This window comes from Sinohyriopsis cumingii, chromosome 13 (assembly GCF_028554795.1).
Source record: "Sinohyriopsis cumingii isolate HCF-2022 chromosome 13, ASM2855479v2, whole genome shotgun sequence".
NCBI lineage: Eukaryota > Metazoa > Mollusca > Bivalvia > Unionida > Unionidae > Sinohyriopsis > Sinohyriopsis cumingii.
This window is the reverse complement of record NC_142973.1, coordinates 74346965-74370733: the sequence shown is the minus strand read 5'-3', so window position 1 is coordinate 74370733 and position 23769 is coordinate 74346965. Positions and strand designations below refer to the sequence as shown.

Here is a 23769-nt window from a genome sequence, read left to right as displayed (position 1 = left end):
TGCCAGCATACACAATGCAAACATGCTCTATATACATAATGCCAGCATACACAATGCAAACATACTCTATATACATAATGCCAGCATGCACAATGCAAACATACTCTATATAAATAATGCCAGCATACACAATGCAAAAATACTATATATACATAATGCCAGCATAAACAATGCAATCGTACTCTATGCACATAATGCCAGCATACACAATGCAAATATACTCTATATAAATAATGCCAGCATACACAATGCAAACATACTCTATATACATAATGCCAGCATACACAATGCAAACATACTCTATATACATAATGCCAGCATATACAATGCAAATATACTCTATATAAATAATGCCAGCATACACAATGCAAACATACTCTATATAAATAATGCCAGCATACACAATGCAAACATACTCTATATACATAATGCCAGCATACACAATGCAAATATACTCTATATAAATAATGCCAGCATACACAATGCAAACATACTCTATATACATAATGCCAGCATACACAATGCAAAAATACTATATATACATAATGCCAGCATACACAATGCAATCGTACTCTATACACATAATGCCAGCATACACAATGCAGACATGCTCTATATACATAATGCCAGCATACACAATGCAAAAATACTATATATACATAATGCCAGCGTACACAATGCAAAAATACTATATATACATAGTGCCAGCATAAACAATGCAATCCTACTCTATACACATAATGCCAAGCATGCACAATGCAAACGTACTCTATATACATAATGCCAGCATACACAATGCAAACGTACTTTATATACATAATGCCAGCATACACAATGCAAAAATACTATATATACATAATGCCAGCATAAACAATGCAATCGTACTCTATACACATAATGCCAGCATACACAATGCAAACATACTCTATTTACATAATGCCAGCATACACAATGCAAACGTACTCTATATACATAATGCGAGCATGCACAATGCAAAAATACTATATATACATAATGCCAGCATAAACGATGCAATCGTACTCTATACACATAATGCCAGTATACACAGTGCAAACGTACTCTATATACATAATGCCAGCATACACAATGCAAACGTACTCTATATACATAATGCCAGCATACACAATGCAAACATACTCTATATACATAATGCTAGCACACACAATGCAAAAATACTATATATACATAATGCCAGCATACACAGTGCAAAAGTACTCTGTATACATAATGCTAGCATGCACAATGCAAAAATACTCTATATACATAATGCCAGCATACACAGTGTTTAAATCAAAATTTGCTTCAATTCAATCACTAGGAGTGTTGTTGGTGTATTTTGTTTAAGGTGGTGTGGGGCAGCATATTTGTGTAATACCACTTTTTCTCATTTGCTAGTTTTATTACGTGTTAGTTTCATTACATGTTTAATTCAGAGTATTGATTCAATTGTAGATTTCGATATTTGAAAAATACTGTAAATTGTACAATTATTAATTTAAGGAAGGATTTATCAAACGCTGACGAAAGTTATCAACATAAGTATTTTCCTAGCTTTTCTTCATACTTATACTTTTGATTAAATATGAAGCAGTTAATTAGCCATGTGCTTTTTATCCTTGGTGATATATTCAACGATGAGATAGTTTTCAGCCAAAAAAATGTATGTTCTACTATCTAGTACATGGCAATGAATGTGTTTTAATGATAATTTTCTGAATCCGTAACAAAATATATGATGAGGGTCGACATGTATTAATAATAAAGCGTATAATGAATATCTTGTACAAGAAATATTTTATTTGAACCTGTCGCTAAATTGAACGTTGATCTATCGATAGACACAATGACCTTTTATAAAATGATCTACAACTGCACGTGCAGCATGCCGAACGCATGCGGGTGCGTGTGTGTGTGTGTGTGTGTGTGTGACATAAAACATAGGTAAATGAGGGTGACTTCTACTCCAGTGCTGTATTATCGCGGGCTCTATGTTATCGCGGCACCAGGGATTGTCCGTTTATTTTTGGACACGCGCCGTATAGCGGTTGTTTACAGATGTAAAGCTGTAGCCAGTAAGGATGCAAATATCTTATAACACAATTTCCTTTAAACTGTAGGAGAAGAAGCACAATTCTGCTACGGCGTAAAGAGCATACTGTAAAATCCGGATACAATTTACGGATGTAATTCTCTGTCATGTTACAATTTTGAGTTCGTTTCATCATTTGAAAGATGGTCGCCAATTCAAGGAAGATGACCCGTGTTCTGGAAGACCGTTGTCTGCGATAGGTGAGCGGGAAGTCAATGCTGTGAAGGGGGGAAATTAACGAAGATGCTTGGTAGACAGTGGAAGATGTTTTATTTATCACGGACATTAATTCGTCTGCTGTATTCGTGATGAATCATTTGAAGCTCAGAAAAGTTTGTGTAAGATGTGCCCCGCGTTTGTTGACGGATGAACAAGTGCAGATTGGGGTTCAAATCGCTAAATAGTTACGTGCCAAATATGAAGAGTGATCATAGACGTTTGTATTAGATTGTGACCAGTGATGGAACATGGATTGACATTTTTGGAAACGACTCGATACAAACTAATGAAGCATGGACAGGAGAAAACGAGCAGTGACATCACAAATAGATCTAGGTAATCGGGCTGGCAAGAGAGTTCTATATTCATTTTTTTTTTCGATGCATCGTTAAATTATACTCTGCTGAATCTGCGAGTGTCGCTGGACATTTTCGTGCCTCCAGAGTGTTGCCAAAAGTTGTGGAACACTTCCAAACCAAACCGTCCGTGTACAGGTACCTGAGATATCTATCTACTGTGCTAGAGCATGAATCTTGACAGGCATTCTGAACGTGTACAGTATCCAAACTTGCAATTTCCTCTACTGAACCCTGATTTAGCTCCAAGTCACTGTTAACTTAATCCGTTATCGCAAATTTGCTAAGGAGCAGACGATTTGAAAGGTATCGTGCAAGTGCATTTTTCCAGTGTATGAATAGCATACCAAATAGAGAATACAAAATGGCGTTTAATAATTGAATACTCTGCTTGATAAAGTGTGTACATGAGAAGTAATCTGAGGGGATGCGCTCTTGTACTGTTCACTGATAAAAACTTTACTTACAGCGAACTAATATTCAGAACTTTTTACGAACCCTTCGCACACTGCTATGTTTGCTACTCCATATAGAAAACGCGATTGTGTGAATGTCACAGCTTTAAATGTAAATAGATGTGAGTTGGCTACATTTTTAGATTACTAAGCATCTGTATATTTTCATTCATATATACGATTTATGTGCAGTTATAAAACAATCCTATGCTTTTGTCATTGCAATACTGTTTATTATCAGCTTAATATTTTGACTTTCTTATCTTATGATATTTATTAGAAATATTTTGTTTGAATAATATCTACTGACAACATTTAATTGAAAAGGCAAAATGTTTAATTGTATTGATACTAAAACTAAATTATCATGGAACTCTAAATTACTTATAATGTAACTCTACCCATTACGTAAATCATACCACTGTACCAATGACGTAAATCATACCGCTGTACCAATGATGTAAATCATACAGCTGTACCAATGATGTAAATCATACCGCTGTACCAATGATGTAAATCATACCGCTGTACCCATTACGTAAATCATACCGCTGTACCAATGATGTAAATCATACCGCTGTACCAATGATGTAAATCATACCGCTGCACCAATTACGTAAATCATACCACTGTACCAATGATGTAAACCATACCGTTATACCAGTGATGTAAATCATACCGCTGTACCAATGATCTAAATCATACCGCTGTACCAGTGATGTAAATCATACCGCTGTACCAATGATGTAAATCATACCGCTGTACCAATGACGTAAATCATACCACTGTACCAATGATGTAAATCATACCGCTGTACCAATGATGTAAATCATACAGCTGTACCAATGATGTAAATCATACCGCTGTACCAATGATATAAATCATACCGTTGTACCAATTACGTAAATCATACCACTGTACCAATGATGTAAACCATACCGTTGTACCAATGATGTAAATCATACCGCTGTACCAATGATGTAAATCATATCGCTGTACCAATTACGTAAATCATACCACTGTACCATTGATGTAAACCATACTGCTGTACCAGTGATGTAAATCATACCGCTGTACCAATGATGTAAATCATACCACTGTAACAATGATGTAAATCATACCACTCTTCCCGATGTAAATCATACCACTGTACCAATGATGTAAATCATACCGCTGTACCAATGATGTAAATCATGCTGCTGTACCAATGATGTAAATCATGCTGCTGTACCAATGATGTAAATCATACCGCTGTACCAATGATGTAAATCATACTGCTGTACCAATGATGTAAATCATACCACTGTACCAATGATGTAAATCATACTGCTGTACCAATGATGTAAATCATACCACTCTTCCCGATGTAAATCATACCACTACTCTATCCGTGATGTGAATCATACCACTGTACCAATGATGTAAATCATAACACTCTATCCATGATGTAAATCATACCGCTCTACCCAATGTAATTAATACCAATGTGTCAATGATGAAGTTCATGCCACTCTTCCCGATGTGAATCATACCACTGTACCAATGATGTAAATCATACTACTCTACCCTATGTAAATCATACCACTGTAACAATGATGTAAATCATACTACTCTACCCGATGTAAATCATACCACTGTACTAATGATGTAAATCATACCACTCTACCCGATGTAAATCATACCACTGTAACAATGATGTAAATCATACCACTCTACCCGATGTAAATCATACCACTGTAACAATGATGTAAATCATAACACTCTACCGGATGTAAATCATACCACTGTAACAGTGATGTAAATCATACCACTCTACCCGATGAAAATCATACCACTGTACCAATGATGTAAATCATACCACTCTACCCGATGTAAATCATACCACTGTACCAATGATGTAAATCATACCACTCTACCCGATGTAAATCATACCACCGTAACAATGATGTAAATCATGCTACTCTACCCGATGTAAACCATACCGCTGTACCAATGATGTAAATCATACCACTCTACCCGATATAAATCATACCACTGTACCAATGATGTAAATCATGCTACTCTACCCATTGTAAATCATACCACTGTACCAATGATGTAAATCATACCACTGTACCAATGATGTAAATCATACCACTGTACCAATGATGTAAATCATACCACTCTACCCATTGTAAATCATACCACTGTACCAATGATGTAAATCTTACCACTGTACCAATGATGTAAATCATACCACTGTACCAATGATGTAAATCATACCACTGTGCCAGTTATGTAAATCATACCACTGTACCAATGATGTAAATCATACCACTGTGCCAGTTATGTAAATCATACCACTGTACCAATGATGTAAATCATACCACTGTACCAATGATGTAAATCATACCACTGTGCCAGTTATGTAAATCATACCACTGTACCAATGATGTAAATCATACCACTGTACCAGTTATGTAAATCATACCAATCTACTCATGGAGTTTTAGACCCTAAGGAACATAACATGTCATTGTTAGTCTCGATGATGTAGACAGGGAGGGAAGATAAGAAAAGTTAAAAATTGCGTTTGCCTTATATTATTTGACAGCAGATAATACACTTGCCAATAAATAGGTCCTGATGATTATAGGTAATCTGATGCCATTTCGAATTGAACATTTTAAGAATATGTAACAAATTTAAGTTCCGTCAAACACTCTTAATATACCACACAGCACGTGCGGCATATCAGCGTCAGAAGGCAAACAAATGTTTCACTAGAACTAGAGATCAGGGTGTGTCATCACTGATCTTATCTGTAAGTTTCATATCAGTGAACCTGTCAGTCCACCAAAATAGGAACGATGAAAATGACAGCTACGATGATTCTACAGCCTCTTTTCACTATCAAAAGAACAACTATGGTTATTTTACGGTCTATTTTCACTGTTCCATTCACAGTATGAGGTAGGGGTAATTGGAAATAGAAGACACGGCTTTGCAATGAAGACATGACAGCGTGAACAATTAGGAAACAATATAATACCATCTGATGAGGTATTTGTTGACATTATGCTGTTATAAAAGGTGACATACAAGACACACAGGGTATACAAGCCGTACAATAATTACATGTGATAATTTGAAATCGTGCAGTTCTAAAGTTTGTTATGTTCAAAAGACCACCAAGCTTGATAGTGTACTTACACTGCACGCTGTACATGCATAACTATTTTTGTGCCTCGGGTAAAGAAGATGTGGCTAACTTCATCACGGTTTAAACTTGAAGATAGCAGCAGATATACTTGTTAGAATATGTCAAATTCGATCTGCTAAGATCAACTTCTACTTATAATAAGTGAATCGGACAGTCGCTAAAAGACATTCATGTTCAACCAACCTTTGCAGTTCTTGAGCCATTTATGTTTAGTAACCTATAAGTCAAAAAGATTCGTGTTATGGGGAGTAATCGTTAGAAACGATACGTTCCGAATTGAGTTTTTTTTTTCCCCACCTCCGTGAATGTGAAAGCTGTAATTTAATTGGATAATCGAAATGTCAGCATAACATGACATTGAATCAGTGTCCATCAGATCTCTGGTATGTCAGAGGTCTCGCATTGTCGCAAGCCACGGTATGTTCTTTTTTGACCCGTGACTGGCTATTCTGAGATTTCATTGGTTTCCATAAATAAGCATAAATGAAAACACGTTTTAGACAACACAGTGTAACAATCTAATACATATCAACGAAAGTGCTTGTTTTATCGATCGATAAGTGACTGTGGTTTGAAGAGAAATTTTGATTAGAGCATTCAAACAGCGTGAAAGTTAATATTGTGTCACCATGCTGAGAAAATTTTACCCGCGCTCGCAGTTATTGATTAAGCAGCTTCATGCCTGTTCATGAGAAATGAGGAATTTTCCGCATACGCAGCCAAAGGTGTTCAAGGATCGTAGTGGATTATCATCCTTGGAATGCGAGGACGGAAGTCTCGATTTTATTCAAGTTAAACAATTACTTATATATTTCCTTCACAGACAAGAAGTTTACTCTTTTTTTTACAACAAATATTTGTTCCTTTTATCCTTGATAATTGTTGCCGTAAAAGTCTTCAGACACAAAGCTGAAAAGGAGGACAGACCTGGGGAACAAAACGGATGGAAACAAATTCTTGTTTTGAAATTATATTTGAATGGCACATGTTCTAGCGAATTTGCACACATCCTCTATATTGAATCATGTTATTAAGTACACATTGTTTTATCTATGCATGCTAATTAAATACACATTTGGTACAAATATATTCAAGCAATTTAATCAAACAGAGCAAAGCATAATTAGTATATCTTTTGATAGATGATTCTAATAACCTCGTCTGCCCTCAACATATTCTACCAACTGCTTCTCACCACAAGAATTCATTTTGGTTATTATGTGGTCATAAAGTTGTCCTGTGATATTCAGACAATGCTAATCGCATGCTGCTGATATAGTTCAGTTTTTATTCCTTTAAAAAAAAAATGGAACATTGTGGGAGGTAAATTATGCGATAGTGTATGTGCCCATGGAATATTCTCGCAGCACTGTCGGCAATTTGTTTTCCTCTGTTAAAATGGACATCGCTTATTTCCTGGCAGACTCCCATGATGCGAACGCCCCCCTCCCCCCCCCCCCCCCGCCACATTACACAAATCCTGGTTCAAGGTCAAATAATTGTTTCTGCTAACTCATTGAAACATCTGTCAGATAGCTATAATCCACTGACTTAAAAGAACAAGACCTTTTTTGTGTTCTTTTTAATCATGTGCACTTATCCTGCAGACGAACTTCAAATGCGCATGTTCACAGTTACTATTCTGATAGGTTTTAAACATGAGATTAAAGCTATTTTCCACATCAGTTTAGTATATGGTGGCGCTTGCCAGTTTCGTATTTTGCACAAGGGTTAGAATTTCAAAGAAAATTAATTTCTCCGGGTGTCCTCACTGGTTATACTGGCTATTTAAAAAGGACCTTGTATACCTTATGTATTGTTCAAAGATCCCTTAATTACAATTATTTTGTGTATTATTGATTAGTGTAATATGGGTTATAGAGTACACAGCTTGGCCTTACTTCAAATGTGCACCTCTCAAAAAACTGCTCGGCCATTTCAAGTTCCTGGACTTCAGAGGTAAACTGTAAAAAAAACAAGAGCCGATAACTATTTTAAAAAATATTTTATATATTTAATATTAATTCATAGCATTTACAGAAGTTGGTACTGTCTAGTTTGGCACAATTCATTTTCTCTATTTTAATGCTGCTAACGATACTGTACTTTAGACTAATTCAAGCTTTTATTTTTGAGCACAAGGGAGCAATCATTTTAGTTAGCAGTGTCTTGAGATCATTTGCAATTTCCACAAGTACAATATCCAATGCAATTTCAGCCACAGTACATGAAAGTAACATAGAGCTATACCAATATTCTCTCCATTGTGCATGTTGCAAATGTAAACAACTTCACCTTACATCCACCACTCTCTCAGACGTTCATAATATCTGCAAAGCGCCCCCTATGTTCTACCGTCTTAGGAATGAGTACGGTGAAAACATTTTAGATCATTTTCACAAGACGGTTGGAGAGATGTGTAAAATCTCCCACTCCTTATTGTGATATCGTTATCGTTATCTTGGAGACGATTGATCACGGTGTTATTGTCCGGATTAGTAAACAATAAAATAAAATATCCAACTAATGGATGGTCTGTGTGTGTGATTTTGATTTTTTAACGTAGCTTTAACAATTTTCCAGTCATATCGCTACGATGTCTGCAGTGTGGCAGTTTATAGTGACATGTAGCATGATGTCCCACCCTGAGTCACATTATCTGACACCAGGCCGACCAGTCCTAACACAAACCTCTTAATGCAGAGTGCCAACCAGTCCTAACACAAACCTCTTGATGCAGAGTGCCGACCAGTCCTAACATAAACCTCTTGATGCAGAGTGCCGACCAGTCCTAACACAAACCTCTTGATGCAGAGTGCCAACCAGTCCTAACACAAACCTCTTGATGCAGAGTGCCGACCAGTCCTAACACAAACCTCTTGATGCAGAGTGCCAACCAGTCCTAACACAAACCTCTTGATGCAGTGCCGACCAGTCCTAACACAAACCTCTTGATGCAGAGTGCCAACCAGTCCTAACACAAACCTCTTGATGCAGAGTGCCAACCAGTCCTAACACAAACCTCTTGATGCAGAGTGCCAACCAGTCCTAACACAAACCTCTTGATGCAGAGTGTCAACCAGTCCTTACACAAACCTCTTGATGCAGAGTGCCAAGCGAGGCAGTTGCTTTTACCACTTTTTAATATCTTTCGTATGACTCTGTCGGGGTTGGACCCGCGACCTCTCGCATCCGAGGCAGATTCTGATCAAACTCAAATTGCTCGCATGTCAGCGTCAGCACTGTTAGCGATAGGTCGGCGTTGCCGCATATCTCTCTCTCTCTCTCTTCTTTTCGGGGTCATAGTCCTTCTTGGATGCAGATTCGTTCCTTCTCCCTCTGTGAAATACAGGTATGGAGCTAATGTTTACTTTCACAAATAAAAATATAGTACCGAACCTAAATAAGTCTCAGGTTTTTTTTCTCCAGGGTCAAACAATATTCTCATTCTTTGCGTTATACTGTAAAACATATATGTGCACATTTTATATGTTGCATGTATAATACTGTAGACATACATGTACACAGTTTATATGTTGCATGTATAATACTGTAGACATACATGTACACATTTTATATGTTGCATGTATAATACTGTAGACATACATGTACACAGTTTATATGATGCATGTATAATACTGTAGACATACATGTACACATTTTATATGTTGCATGTATAATACTGTAGACATACATGTACACAGTTTATATGATGCATATGTAATACTGTAAGACACGATAGTACTCAATGTATATGATGCATGTGTATACTGTAAGACACACATGTACTCGGTGTATATGATGCATGTGTGATACCGTAAAACACAATATTGCTCAATGTGTATGATGCATGTGTGCTACTATAAAACACACATGTACTCAATGTGTATACTGTAAAACACAAATGTGCTCAATGTGTATGATGCATGTGTACTACTGTAAAACGCATATGTACTCAATGTATTTACTGTAAAAGTAAGTAAGAAAGTAAGTAATCTCGAATGTTGATAGTCACGCTGTATATGAAATCTATGCGCAATTGCGTACAAAGGTACTTGGAATGACATGTAGCGAAACCCCTTAAAACCGAATTTTTGGGAACAAAGGTAATTTTCGGTTAAAGAGGTTTTCGGTTTCCTGAGGGTATCAAAGACGTCAAAAATATGTCTTTTTGTATATAAAGAGATGTACCAACGCATTCTTATCCTTACCAGCCGTAAATTATAAGACAAAAAAAGGAAACAAAACAACAGAAAACGTACATTTTTAAACACGCATTAAGTGAGTGTTTCTCACGTGATTTGAGAGAGAGAGAGACAGAGAGACAGAGAGAGTGAGAGAGAAGTTTGCTTCTGTGTGACTAGACATAGAAGATGTAATTTATTAGGGAATATACCACTGCAAACAATTAGGAAAGCTTTATGCTGCTTTTAATGAGAAATTAGCTGAGCAGCATACGTTTCCTCCAGTTACTCCTTTGTCTGTATCTGTCGTCAAGTTATTTTTAAAGTTAAGCCTCAGGCATGGTTATTAACGTCCTGGTATATTATTTTTTTTTAAGGAACAAAGTTGTACTGAACATTTATAGAAAGAAATACCTTCAAATACGATTTGATAACAGGCAGATAAATGTAACCCTTCTTAACTGACTTATCGACTAGCGTTTAGTTGTTTACAATCTACCATGAAATGCTGGCACTTGTATAACGCGCAAAGACTTCAGATTAATTTATTGTTGGCCCTAATCTGGGTCGACACGTGTCGAGTATTGCTAGCCCTAATCTGTGTTGGCACGTGTGTCGAGTATTGCTAGCCCTAATCTGTGTTGGCACGTGTGTCGAGTATTGCTGGCCATAATCTGGGTCGACACGTGTGTCGAGTATTGCTTTTACCTGGCGTTCCTTGGGACGTTTCTGGGCGACGGACTCACCCATAAGCCTACAGTAGTCTTTGCCAACCTAATAAATCTGGCACAACATGGCAGATGTGTGTTTTAATTAACGCGTAATATATGCTATTTCTCGACAATACATTCTTGGGGAATTTAGCAGATAAAATACACTTCCAATTTTTAAGTGAATTTTATGTTGTTGGAGAAGGTGAGTTAGTGTAAAAGGGGTAGATACTCTAAGAGTCATTTTCGGCCCATAACCAGATCCAGATGAAACTTATATAGACAAGATATACCCCCCTCCTCACAAATGTATTTTTTTATATCCAAGACAGCTATTAATTAATACAAATTAACAATTAAATTGACTATGATTTTCTTTTCCGTTGTGGTACCTATATTTGTGGATTATAGACATGAAGGATAAAAAGTTCCAATCACGCACTGCCGAAAAATATATATCCTAAATTCTGCATTTGCACGTAATGTGCATACAAGTCGGTGATAAAACTTATAAAACTTGATTTTTGTTTTGAAACAATGGATAAATGTTGTTTAGATTTTCATTAGGTTCGATTGATCATCCCTGGCACCTTTTTAGTTTTCTTTTAAAAAATGTTCTCGCATGTATGTGCTTATCGCTGACTTTTTGTTGTATTCTTGTTAGAATCGCCCCAGAAAAGACAATTTATGTATTTGTTGATCATTTTTTCACACAATAAATATATTGTATACACATTGTGCATTACTAATAGCCGAATGTTGATAGCGTAGAGAAGTATCAAAATTGTTCAAAACGTCATCGACAAAAGCTGTTGTGTTTATGCATCATTCAGGGAAATATATAGTTTATGTTATCAATAATTCAATGATTTTTGATGATTGATCCTAACTTTTGATATATTTTAGCAAATTTATGAGAGAGAGAGAGAGAGAGAGAGAGAGAGAGAGAGTACAATAGCTGTAAACCATACAGCGCGTGAGGCACTTGTTCGACATAATATAACAATTTTTTTTATTACTTCACCGAACTAGGATATCAGTTTTGATACATTTAAGATGATGAGTACACTGGCACTGGTTTCTTATTATATATCAAATGAGACTCCATTATGGACGGCATTAAAAAATAAAATCTACAGGAAGACAAATTAATACAAACATTTACAAATTTATGAGCGTTTGTATTAGCAAATTAGCAACCGTTCCAGATGTCAAAGTGGTTAGCGCGTCCGCATTGGATGAGGGAGGTCGCGAGTTCGAACCCCAGCCGAGTTATACCAAATACTTATAAAATGGTACTAGCAGCTGCCTCGCTTGGCGATCAGCATTAAGAAGTTAGTGTTAGGTCTAGTCGGCCTAGTTTCAGGATAATGTGACTGGGTGGGACATGATACCCCATTGCTAGACATCACTATAAACTGCCACAATGCAGACATAGTAGCTATATGACTACAAAATTGTTAAAGCTACGTTAAAAATCCAAATCGCCCACCCACCCACCACTTTGCATAGCGTTCACATGGGTTTGGAGATGGATCTGCATTGTTTAGTACAAAAATATTGAGTGGGGGGGGTCAAAACATATTGTCATCAGTACAAAACATATGGGGGGGGGTCAAAACGTATTGCCATTAGTACAAAAATATAGAGGGGTTAAAACGTATTGCCATCAGTACAAAAAATACTGAGGGGGCTCAAAACGTATTGCCATCAGCACAAAAATACTGAGGGTGGTCAAAACGTATTGCCATCAGTACAAAAAATATTGAGGGGGGTCAGAATATATTGCCATCATGCGGAGATATGACATAGGACGTAAACATTCTATCGATATCAATTGCATGGTTCATATTAATTGTGGTGGTGGTGGTCTTTACAGTACTCTTAATACTATATTGGCTATATCATGCAGAGAAAATGGAACTTTTGTGTCTTTCCCAAGGACACATGGTAGCAGTGGACCAGGGTTGGCATGGTCAAGTATCGAACCCGCGATCCTGGTATGTGTAATTTCGAGAGTTTAAAAAAAAATCACAAAAATAAATTAGCTCTGACTGCAGATAATGTATTTAAAATATATTGGAACCTACCGAATTATGTAATAATTGTCGAGATGTGCTATCATAACATTGTACCTTACTTAATAGTGTCATATGAAATTTATAGCCTTACATTGCAATTTAGACCACGTTTAATCATAGACATAGGAGAATCTGTTTCAAATAACAAATTGTTCGGGACTGGGGTAATTTAACAAGAATAACTAAACATTATATTTACCAAATTTCACTTTATGATCTCAGTTCCCCATTGGAGGTGTGACATATGTTATTTTGTGTAATAGAACTCTTTCCTGATGGTTAAAAGAATGACCTAGACGACGAAGGATGTAATGTCTGAACTCTAATTTTAATGAATCTGTCCCTCGACATTTCTCCAACTTGTCATTATAGTGAGCATGAAATAAATTCCCGAGCAACGTGTTGGAATATTTTGTACTAGATAAGGATTTTGTACCTCAATAACTGGACAATGCACGCTACAGAGCACTGTACACGTCCTGGAAACCTGTTAACAAGTGATAGACAGTTGGAAGCGAAATGTCATGACCTTTGGGCTAAGTATATTTATTTATTTTATTTATACTAAATTCTTATGTAAATGCCCATGTTTTACCACCTGTGCTAGATATTAATACTACGTATTGCAGTTCCATATGAAATGGGTTTCTTACCAGGTGCTTGGTCATTGGTGTAAATAATAATAATAATAATAATAATAATAACAACAACAACACCAAATGTGATGACGGTGAAGAAGAAGAAGAAGAAGGCAGACCACCGGATTTTCTCTGTTTAAGATGTTTGAATAATTGCAGTAACGAGATGAAAACCATGCACATAAAATTAGAGTTAAAAAGAGTTAAAAAGTACAAACATCCTGGTTTTATATATATATATATATATATCTTTTGAAATAGCATTATTCTAGACTCTTACTACTGTTATACTAATATAATTATAAAAAAGACGCATAGCAGATTCTTCGAGATTTGCATGGATAATTGTTTGAGCCAAGGCCTCAACATAGTCAAATGACATATAGTCAAATGACATAGAGTCCAATGACATAGAGTCAATTGACATAGAGTCAAATGACATAGAATCCAAACAGATTATGACTCAGAAAAAAGACATACAAAGGGACAGATAATGGTCCATCTAGAGCACTTTGGTTTGTGACGTTGAAGTCCAAGTTTGTAATATTAATATTTGTAATTTCCAACACTCAGGACTTAGAAGGACACGGCATGTCTCTAACTTTTCTCACTGTAATTTACCATATTCAGGACTTACAAGCACATACAATGTCTCTAACCTTTCTCACTGAAATTTACCACATTCAGGACAAATTGTCAACATTCATAATGTATGACTTTAATACGAGTGGGGCAAGTTTCTGTTATCATTCACAAGTGTTTGGACAAATATAACCAGGTTTTATCCCCTTTAGTCTTTTGTCTATTGGTATTTTAAGGACGTCTAAATTGGTCGTATTTATAATTCATATATCTTTCTTGCCTTTGAAAGAAGCTAACATTTATATAAATATCTTCATAAAATATGGAAGATATCAGACTGTTCGTATAATTCACTCAGATGAAAGGGTTGTGCTTTTCTACCAAATACTAGTGTTGTAGGGTCGGTGATACAAATAGCTAGCCTTGAGACATCGTCCCCTGGGTCTTGGCAACAGATTTTACAAAATATTGTTTTACTATGCATAGCTAAAGATAATATTATTATATTAATTGTGGGAAAATTATTTTTTCTCTTTTTCCAAGAAAAAAAATTATGTTAAAAATTGTATCACACGACTGTGTGATATTTAAAATTCCACTCGGAAATAGCTGCGATGACTATACTTTTACACCCATAGACACTATATTTTATTTGCTAGTTAATATCAATTAATGGTATCTAGTTGATAGAACTCTGGCGTGTTGGCTTAATTAATTTGGTCAAATTTATGTCTCTGTGGCTCCAAACAGATGAAAATAGTCTTCTTTGATTACGTTAAATCCTTTACTCAGCGATTTCTTTGGGTCTTTTCTTGCAGATAAGGTCACTCTTGAGACATGTTTTGCACAACCTATCACAGACCCATCTTTGATCTTATTTTTTATAGATATCTTAATCAGATAGTATAGCGGATTGATTTATGACCAACCGTTTTATTTATCCCCTTGGGTGAAATGATTTTTCTTTATTATCTTAATTATGAAAGCTATTATTTGGTAAAGCAACTCCGACATACACAATAAATTTCTCAAGATTTATAGTTCCAAATATTCATTAATTTTTAAATAACATTTAAATTTTAAATCAGATTTGCTTTTAAATGATAAGATTAAAGAAATAACTTAAACATTAAATTTGACTCGACAGCAAATCATAGTAAGTTACATTGGGCATTCTCAAGGTGACTGAGTGTACAGAATAGTTTCTAAGATGAAAGGAAATATGCCAACTATCTAGTGAAAACGTTTCATTGGCAAAAGTCCCTGGCAGCAATAAATCCAAGATGTTGTTATTGTTGTTATAATTATTATTACTACTACTACTATTATCGCCAAATATGTTGAACATATAAGTAAATCTGTGACAGTTTTATCCAAAAAATCTAAATCCATATACTGACTATTAGTTTATTCGATTTTCAAGATACTAGGAAGTGAAGTGCGAGCCTAATCAAATTTGTTGACATGCGCATAGGTTAAATGTATTTGAAATATTGGTTGAGGGAAGTGTTAGGATAAGAACTGAGGTTGCTAGAAGTAATATATATATATATATATATATATATATATATATATATATATATATATATATATATATATATATATATATATAGAGAGAGAGAGAGAGAGAGAGAGAGAGAGAGATAGAGAGAGAGAGAGCGGTTAAGTTAAGATCGCTAATTGTAACACTAGGTTCATTGTAAAAAATATAGAGATAACGAAAGAAAAGAGAGAAAATATGTGTAGTATTCACATTTCGCATAGAGACAGATTCGAAAGGCCGTCATTATATACTGATTTAAATAATTTTGCAAGTAGTTATATGGTTCCGAAATACATCAAATCATATATAGTGTGTGGTGTGATTACACAAGTAAAAACAAAGAGATGACTGAGACTTAACGCAAGATTTCAGACTAGCAATTTTTTGTGCTCTCATAGTTGCCTTTCAGGCAAATCTTGTTGTCGAAGTCCAGCTGATATCAGAATGGTGGCTCTACACTACTGTCTATGCATCGATGGTAGCCAGTTGTGCTTCAAGAGGACACCATTTATAGATACGAAAATCTACCACAAGGACGAGTATTATTAATGTCTCATAGAAAAGAAAATTTGAAGTCTTTAAGCTAACAGTTTCATATAAAGGTGCCTTCTTAGATACTCACCTTTGGATCAACCCAAATCAGCAGTCCTGTGCATCACTGGGCAAAGTACTTTACTTTCCTTGGCACGATATAACCTTCGTATGTTGCACTGCATTAACACATCAAACCAAACCAATCTGATCCCTGAGCTATTGAATTTTAAACTAGGCTAGTTGCATATTCTTTTTCTGGTAGGACATTGGTCTCTTCAGATTTTGACACTTGTCGTACACTGTGTGTAGAAGACGCAATGAAGTACCATATTGACTAAAAAAAATGCTTTTGAGTGGTGTCATAATGGGCCTTTGATATTATTTTTTTACTGAATAGGGTCAACTCTTTCTATACTCAATGACTTTTTCTCACTGAGGATTTTTGCACACACATATATCCATGAGTGTGTGTGTGTGTGTGTGTATGTGTGTGATTTAGATTTTTAACGTAGCTTTAACACTTTTTCAGTCATGTCGCTACGATGTCTGCAGTGGGAAAGTTTATAGTGATGTCTAGCACTGGGGCATCATGCCGCAGACATGTAGCATCATGTCCCACCCAGTCACATTATCTTGACACCAGGCCAACCAGTCCTACCACTAACCTCTTAATGTTGAGCTCCAAACGAGGCAGCTGTTAGTACCATGTTTGTAAGTCTTTGGTATGACTCGGCCGGGGTTCGAACCCGTGACCTCTCGCATCCGAGGCCGACGATCTAACCACTAGGCCACCGGCGCGGTATATCCATGATTGTAATACGCGTGAACCCCCAAGCGAAGTTCCCCATTCTGATCAATAAAGCCGCCGTAAGCTCGCAGGAATATCGGTTTACTCGATTTTTGCTAAATGTAAATCGATCATCTGCTTTTGGGTCACTAGCGCCCCATGTCTGTATTTTTGTGCGGAGACCTCGTTGGTTTTTCATTTCGACCAACACAGAAAACACCACCACACTGTTTTATCTTTGATGGCCACCAAGTGTAATTGACCGGCTATATTGAGGTACTTTGTACCATAGCGAAAAGTTTTAAATAGGCGTGAAGGCAGCCATAGTGAAATTATTTTTCCAGCGCTTCCCGCATTGTCAGTCAGTTACTATCAATATAGCCCTGAGAGCAAGTCTGTCTGGTGTACCTATGATGGTTGTTTTAGTCACAATTCCAGCAATACCAATGCGGACGGTTGCTCTGGTTATTGATTCGGCAAATCTCAGCTACGACCGCACACATGCATTTATATGTCGTGAGTAAAATGTATTTCTTGGCGATTTCATCTCTCAGCTATTTGTCCGCTTCCTTTATTTTGTCACGTCAGTAACTTTGAAGTTCCATCACAGTTCTTCTATTAATACTCTCATCGTGAACTATAAATGCTTGACAGACTGGGCTTGTTCAAGTGCAAGACGCACGTGTACTTCGAAGCAATTACCTTTCTTCATTGGTAACTGTCATGGTATTGTAAAACATGTCTCTGGTGATTATGCGTTCCCGGAGCTTTGCATCCCGTTCATTTAGAAACAGATAGCTTATGTCCATGCTTGGTGTCATCAACGATCCGTCTAGCTTTTCCCCCAGGAACTGTTATACGAATAAACGCGTCCTTTTTAAATAAAAGTCAAGAGTTTTTATATATCTTTGTTCAGTTAATGTTGGTACAGTATAATTTAAGGGGAATTTCGTCGCGGTGGATTGGTTGGTGAAGTCCACTCTGTTGCAGTAAACACAACCTCTGTGTGTTTCCACGAGTGTTACCTCGATGATCACAATCTGGTCAGCGAAACCAGAATTTTACGTGGTTATCCCGCATGCTCGGAATTGCACTAGCATCACTGCGCATCTATTACAGTTGGCCTACTGTGACCATTTGGAGGCCTTGATGTTAATAACTCGTTTGTATTTTCAGCAGAGGACAGTCGAATTGCTACCTGGAATGTTACTGAACTTACCACAGGCGCATACGACAGTGACTCAATCAGTCAGTCAATGAAGAAATCAACAGATGGCTTCGTTGGTGATCAGCAAAGATGCTACACATTTTATACGACAGCAGGAACCCACACTCAGGTTGCCATCTCGATCGAATCGTCACAGTATGAGGTTTAAATCGCAAAGTCATTACTGAGGGCGGTTCATTGTTGACCCTACTATGTATATTTAATTTATTTGCTGTGCTTGATTTTTGTCCATGATTGAGGGTTATGGACATTTTGCATACGTGATTGATTAGTAGGGCACCATTGTGTGCAAGAGTTGAAGTGCTTGACGAATACAGGATTGTTTGTTAGTTTGAAAAGGATTCCTTAGGACTCCTTAGGTGCAACTGTGTGCAGATCCATATTAATTTGTATACATTTTGCAATCCAGGCACGTTGGCAAAACCGTAGCACATGGTGGACTTGCAACGCACACACATCCACAACCTTGGATACAACTATAAACTGCCTACTTGAACTACATAATAAAGTTCCTTGCGCATGTTCGAAACAAGTGTGGCTCAGTATGTAAACTTACATCTGGAATCATCCATGATTTCACACTGATATTGTGGTAATCACTTGCAGGCACTGGCAGCACTTACCGACAACAGATAATTGTTGTGGCTGCTGTGCTTGTCTGGATACTCCAGGTCAACTGCAAAGAAGTATCCATAGTCGTTATAGCTGTCGCACTTGTGGACGTGTATAACTGCGGGATCAATCCAAATAAACTGACCTACAGATATTGGTTGCATTTTCGCCCATCGATACCGGTTATTCAAATCTAGGTATAATATGCGGATGTTCGTGCAGAAAGGTCATATTCATATACATTCCTGGTAACAAGAAGTAATGCGTGGGATCGAGCCCATATACACGTGCATGACTGTATTATGAACTGTCTCAAGGACTTCTGCAAGCAGCAACACATCCATACACAAATACAGATTGTGAAAGTCACCAAGATTTTTTTAAACCTAATGTGTTTCAGACATTATTCACGTGCATGTAGTCACTGGCAGATATACCTTTGCGGGATATTGCTGAATGGTAGGCGTCAGTTGGTGGCAAATGAGTTTCAGAAAACTTCTTGTCGGTCATATACTCTTATAGGCGAACCATCATAACCACGCTGTATATCGCATGCACTCTGTACCTCTTTATGCACTAGTTGTGTGACAGTGACGGTGAACTTTTGAACAAATGGTCCAACACAGAACCAGTAATGAGTGGCCGCAGAAAGATCACAAATATCATCCCGTGTCATAATCATGTCAGCGGCAGGGCAAACTGTTGTCAGGTCCATTTTGTTGGAACTTCAAGAGAATTAGTAAATATTTAAACTGAGTCCTAGGAATGATACAGCATTGGTAGCCCAGTTTCTCTATCACATTTAATAACAGTGTAATAAAATCTGCATGGAACTTGCATGGCGTCTGAGTGAACCACTGGGTCATTCACGGGAACCCTCAGGCATTCAGTCCATGTCGATAGCTCAGGGATCTTCATCTTCTGTTGTACCACGGTGAATTTCAAAATATTCTAAATTGGTTCTGGCATAAACGGTCACTTTTGGTTTTTGCTGACTACCCGCAGTAAAAGTCATGTTTGTTAATAGACAGCGCATCCCAATGTACATTGTAAGGTGTATGTTTGTAATATGGATACTCGCACAGGTAAAATAAATGTTGGTACACCGATATTATAAATGAAAATTATTGATCACTATGGACTTTTGGTTAGCAGGTACTAAACTGGGTTTCAAATAATGTGCAGCTCTCATTGTGACATCACAGCATGCGACATTATTCCCGTGTGTACATATCACAGCTTCTCGTCTAAAAGTGTCCACATACCTTAAGATTGATTTTACTGTATGCATGATGATCAAAATAAACTGAATAATGGCCATTCAAAGGTATGTGTAATAAAATTCGAGAAAATAACGCCCATTACTGAAAAAGTCGGTACTGAATGCCTCCATGACCTGTAGTTTAACTGAATACTAAAAGCCATACACCTACCATAAAGAGACTTATAAAGAAATATGAAATGATCATTTACAAATAACATTATTTCTGCATTACAATACAATACAAACTGTGGCCCAACATAGCGATAGGCCAGTGTACGCAACAAGCCGTTTCTGTTGGGCCTGTTTTGTTATGGGATGAGAACATTTGTGAACCGAATTCTGCACTGGCCCAGAAACATACAAATGTAGTTTAAGTGGAATATAGACTTTATCATTTTTATTACTACCACACATTCCAAAATAATGTAGGCTGAAAAAATGGCTTATTATATTTTTGTAAAATTCATTGGTATAATTTAAAATGTCAGTGCTTTCACTACATTGAAGAGAACGCAATTTACATATTCTTCTTACTACTACTAATGGTTATTATTATTATTATTATTATTATTATTATATGCTAGTGGGATCAAAATAATAATTACAATATTTAGGTGACAATATTTTTTGTACCAGATCAATGATGAATACGAAATGGAAATATAAATAACATTCTGATAAAATTGGACCGCTTCAGTGGCTTAAGTGGTTAGAGCGTCTGCCTTGGATGTGGGAGGTCACGGGATAGAACCCCGGCCAAGTTATACCAAAGACTGATAAAAACGGTACTAACAGTTTTCTAGCTGGGCACTCAGTATTAAGAGGTTCGTGTTGGGACTGGTCGGCCTGGTGTCAGGATAATGTGACTGGGTGGGATATGATGCTGCGTGTCTGTGGCATGATGCCCCATTGCTAGACATAACTATAAACTGCCACACAGACATCATAGTGATATGACTGAACAATTGTTAAAGCTATATTATAAATCCAAATCACTCTCCCCCTCTCTCTCTCTCTCTCTCACACACACACACACACACACACACACACACACACACACAATGGCTGATATATTTTATCATAATTTTAAAATTTTAAGAAATTTAATCAGATTTTGAAATAAAAAAGAAGTTTTAATAACAATAATAGTTTATATGTTTATCAGATGTTTATACTTATATTTAGGAATTAATGGCATTGAATTTGAACAATAACCACAACAACAACAATACTAATTATAGCAATAATGTCTGCATTACATATTTTGAAACGTTAACTAAATTGCTTGCATTCTGAATGCCGTCTAATTATAAATTAAACATAGTTCTGTGGTTAAGATACTTCTGTTCATACTGCATTATTGTGAAAGTTTTAGCGTGAAATAAAAACGATTAAAAATATATAACCTACTGATATTGCATAATTATGATTTAGATAATTTTATTACTGCTGTTTAATATCTCTTTATTATAGTTGTAGTCATTAAGGTGATTTGTATCTTGTACGGTGTAGACGTCGTTATTTATCTGGTTCACAACCATAGACGACCTTGCTATTGGCTATAATTTAAAAATATTATTTCTATTTTATTTGTATTCATCACTGATTTGGTAAAAATAATATTGTCATCTGAATATTTTAATTATTAATTTAAATGTAAACAAAGCTAAAATTTAAAATGCTACTTAATTATGAATTTGCAAAACTATTATTAAGTTTTAGAAGCACCATCTTCTAATTTCCTTTTTTATCCACAGACTGGAGTACTGATGCTGCCTCATGATGACTTTGTTATTGAGCCCCTCCCGTCTCACATGAGAACCCTGAAGAATGGCACTGCAGGTGGTCACGTGGACAGCAAATCACCTCATATCTTGTACAGGCGATCATCCCTTACATGGCATCATCAAAAGTACTACCAGTCAAGAGATTGTAAGACATACATGTAATTGTAGTTGTTCTTTAGGAAATCCAAACTCTGTTCTTAGAAAAACTTTTTTACAGTTAATTTCTCAACTGCCAAGCTTTTCCATTGTCCCATACATCACTACCTAGTTGGGTTTAGGTTTGATTATATGCCCTCCAAACAGTGAACTCCCTGAAAATCCCTTGTTGCTAATGCATTGATCAAGTTTTGAATTAAAAAAATATTTAAGCCCAAAATGGAGAATTTACATTCATATTCAAGGTCACTGTGATAGAAATGTATGTGATAGTTTTGGTTTACATTTTTTCTTTGCTTATACTTCTATAACTACATGATGAATTTTCTTCATTCTTGGGATGAAACATTAGGAAACTAAAATGATTCATTTTGTGAAACATGCTCTTGCCCTTTTCATCTTTGGTGTCAAGGTTACAAAGAAAATTTACATAAAAGTTTGGTTGAATCATTTTCATTTATTTCAAAGGCTTCTTGCTAGATTTTCTTTGCATTTGAGATGAATAATTCTTAACCTGACAGTTGATTCTTTGACCTGTACTCTTTCCCTTTTGATCTTGGTGTCAAGGTGACAGTAATTGAAAATTTGTGTCAAGGTCATACTTGAAGTTTGTTTTGCTTCTGTTTCCAGAGCCCTTTTTTGAATTTTCTTCACACTTGAGCTGATTCATTATAAGCTAAGATAGTTCATTTTGTGACATGTTTGCTCAATCTTTTGACAGTGTCATCAAGGTCACATATTTATGAATTTTCTTCATACTTGAGATGATTCATTATAAAGCTAAGATAGTTCATCTTGCAACATGTTTGCTCAATCTTTTGACCTTGTGGTCAAGGTCACATTTTACAGCCTTTTGACCTTGTAGTCAAGGTCACACATTTTACAGCCTTTGGACCTTGTGGTCATAGTCACACGTTTTATAACCTTCTGACCTTGTCATCAATGTCACACATTTTACAGCAATGGTTTGATTGTGGGCTTAACATACATCCACTCACCTTGTTAACTTTGAAACTTTTATAAATCCTGTTGTTGTTGTTATTTTGGGTTTAATACCATTTCTCATTGCAAGATAGGCTATACATGGTGGCCAGTATAACCAGTGGAGGAAGTAACTTGGAAAACCCCAGTAAGAACCACCAACCTACAGGAAGCAACTGGCACACTTTCTCTCATACCTACATTAGCAGAGCCCAAGACTCAAACTTAGTAGACAGAGGTGAGATGGCAGTGATTGGTAAAGGTGAGTGCATTGTACCACTCAGCCATCTAGGGTGCCTTAGAATCATGTACAGATCCCATTGTCTTAATGTGAAACTTT

The 23769-nt window shown here is 36.4% G+C and overlaps 1 protein-coding gene across 1 annotated transcript in view; it reads left to right on the top strand.

Annotated features, from left to right (window-relative positions):
* The window catches only part of LOC149785838 (A disintegrin and metalloproteinase with thrombospondin motifs 16-like), a 172387-nt gene that overhangs the window by 50275 nt on the left and 98343 nt on the right, over positions 1-23769 (top strand). Inside the window, exon 4 of the mRNA XM_089931138.1 lies at positions 22263-22437. Within this exon, the coding sequence (XP_089787264.1) occupies positions 22263-22437 (175 nt within the window). The remainder of the gene's footprint in view (positions 1-22262; positions 22438-23769) is intronic.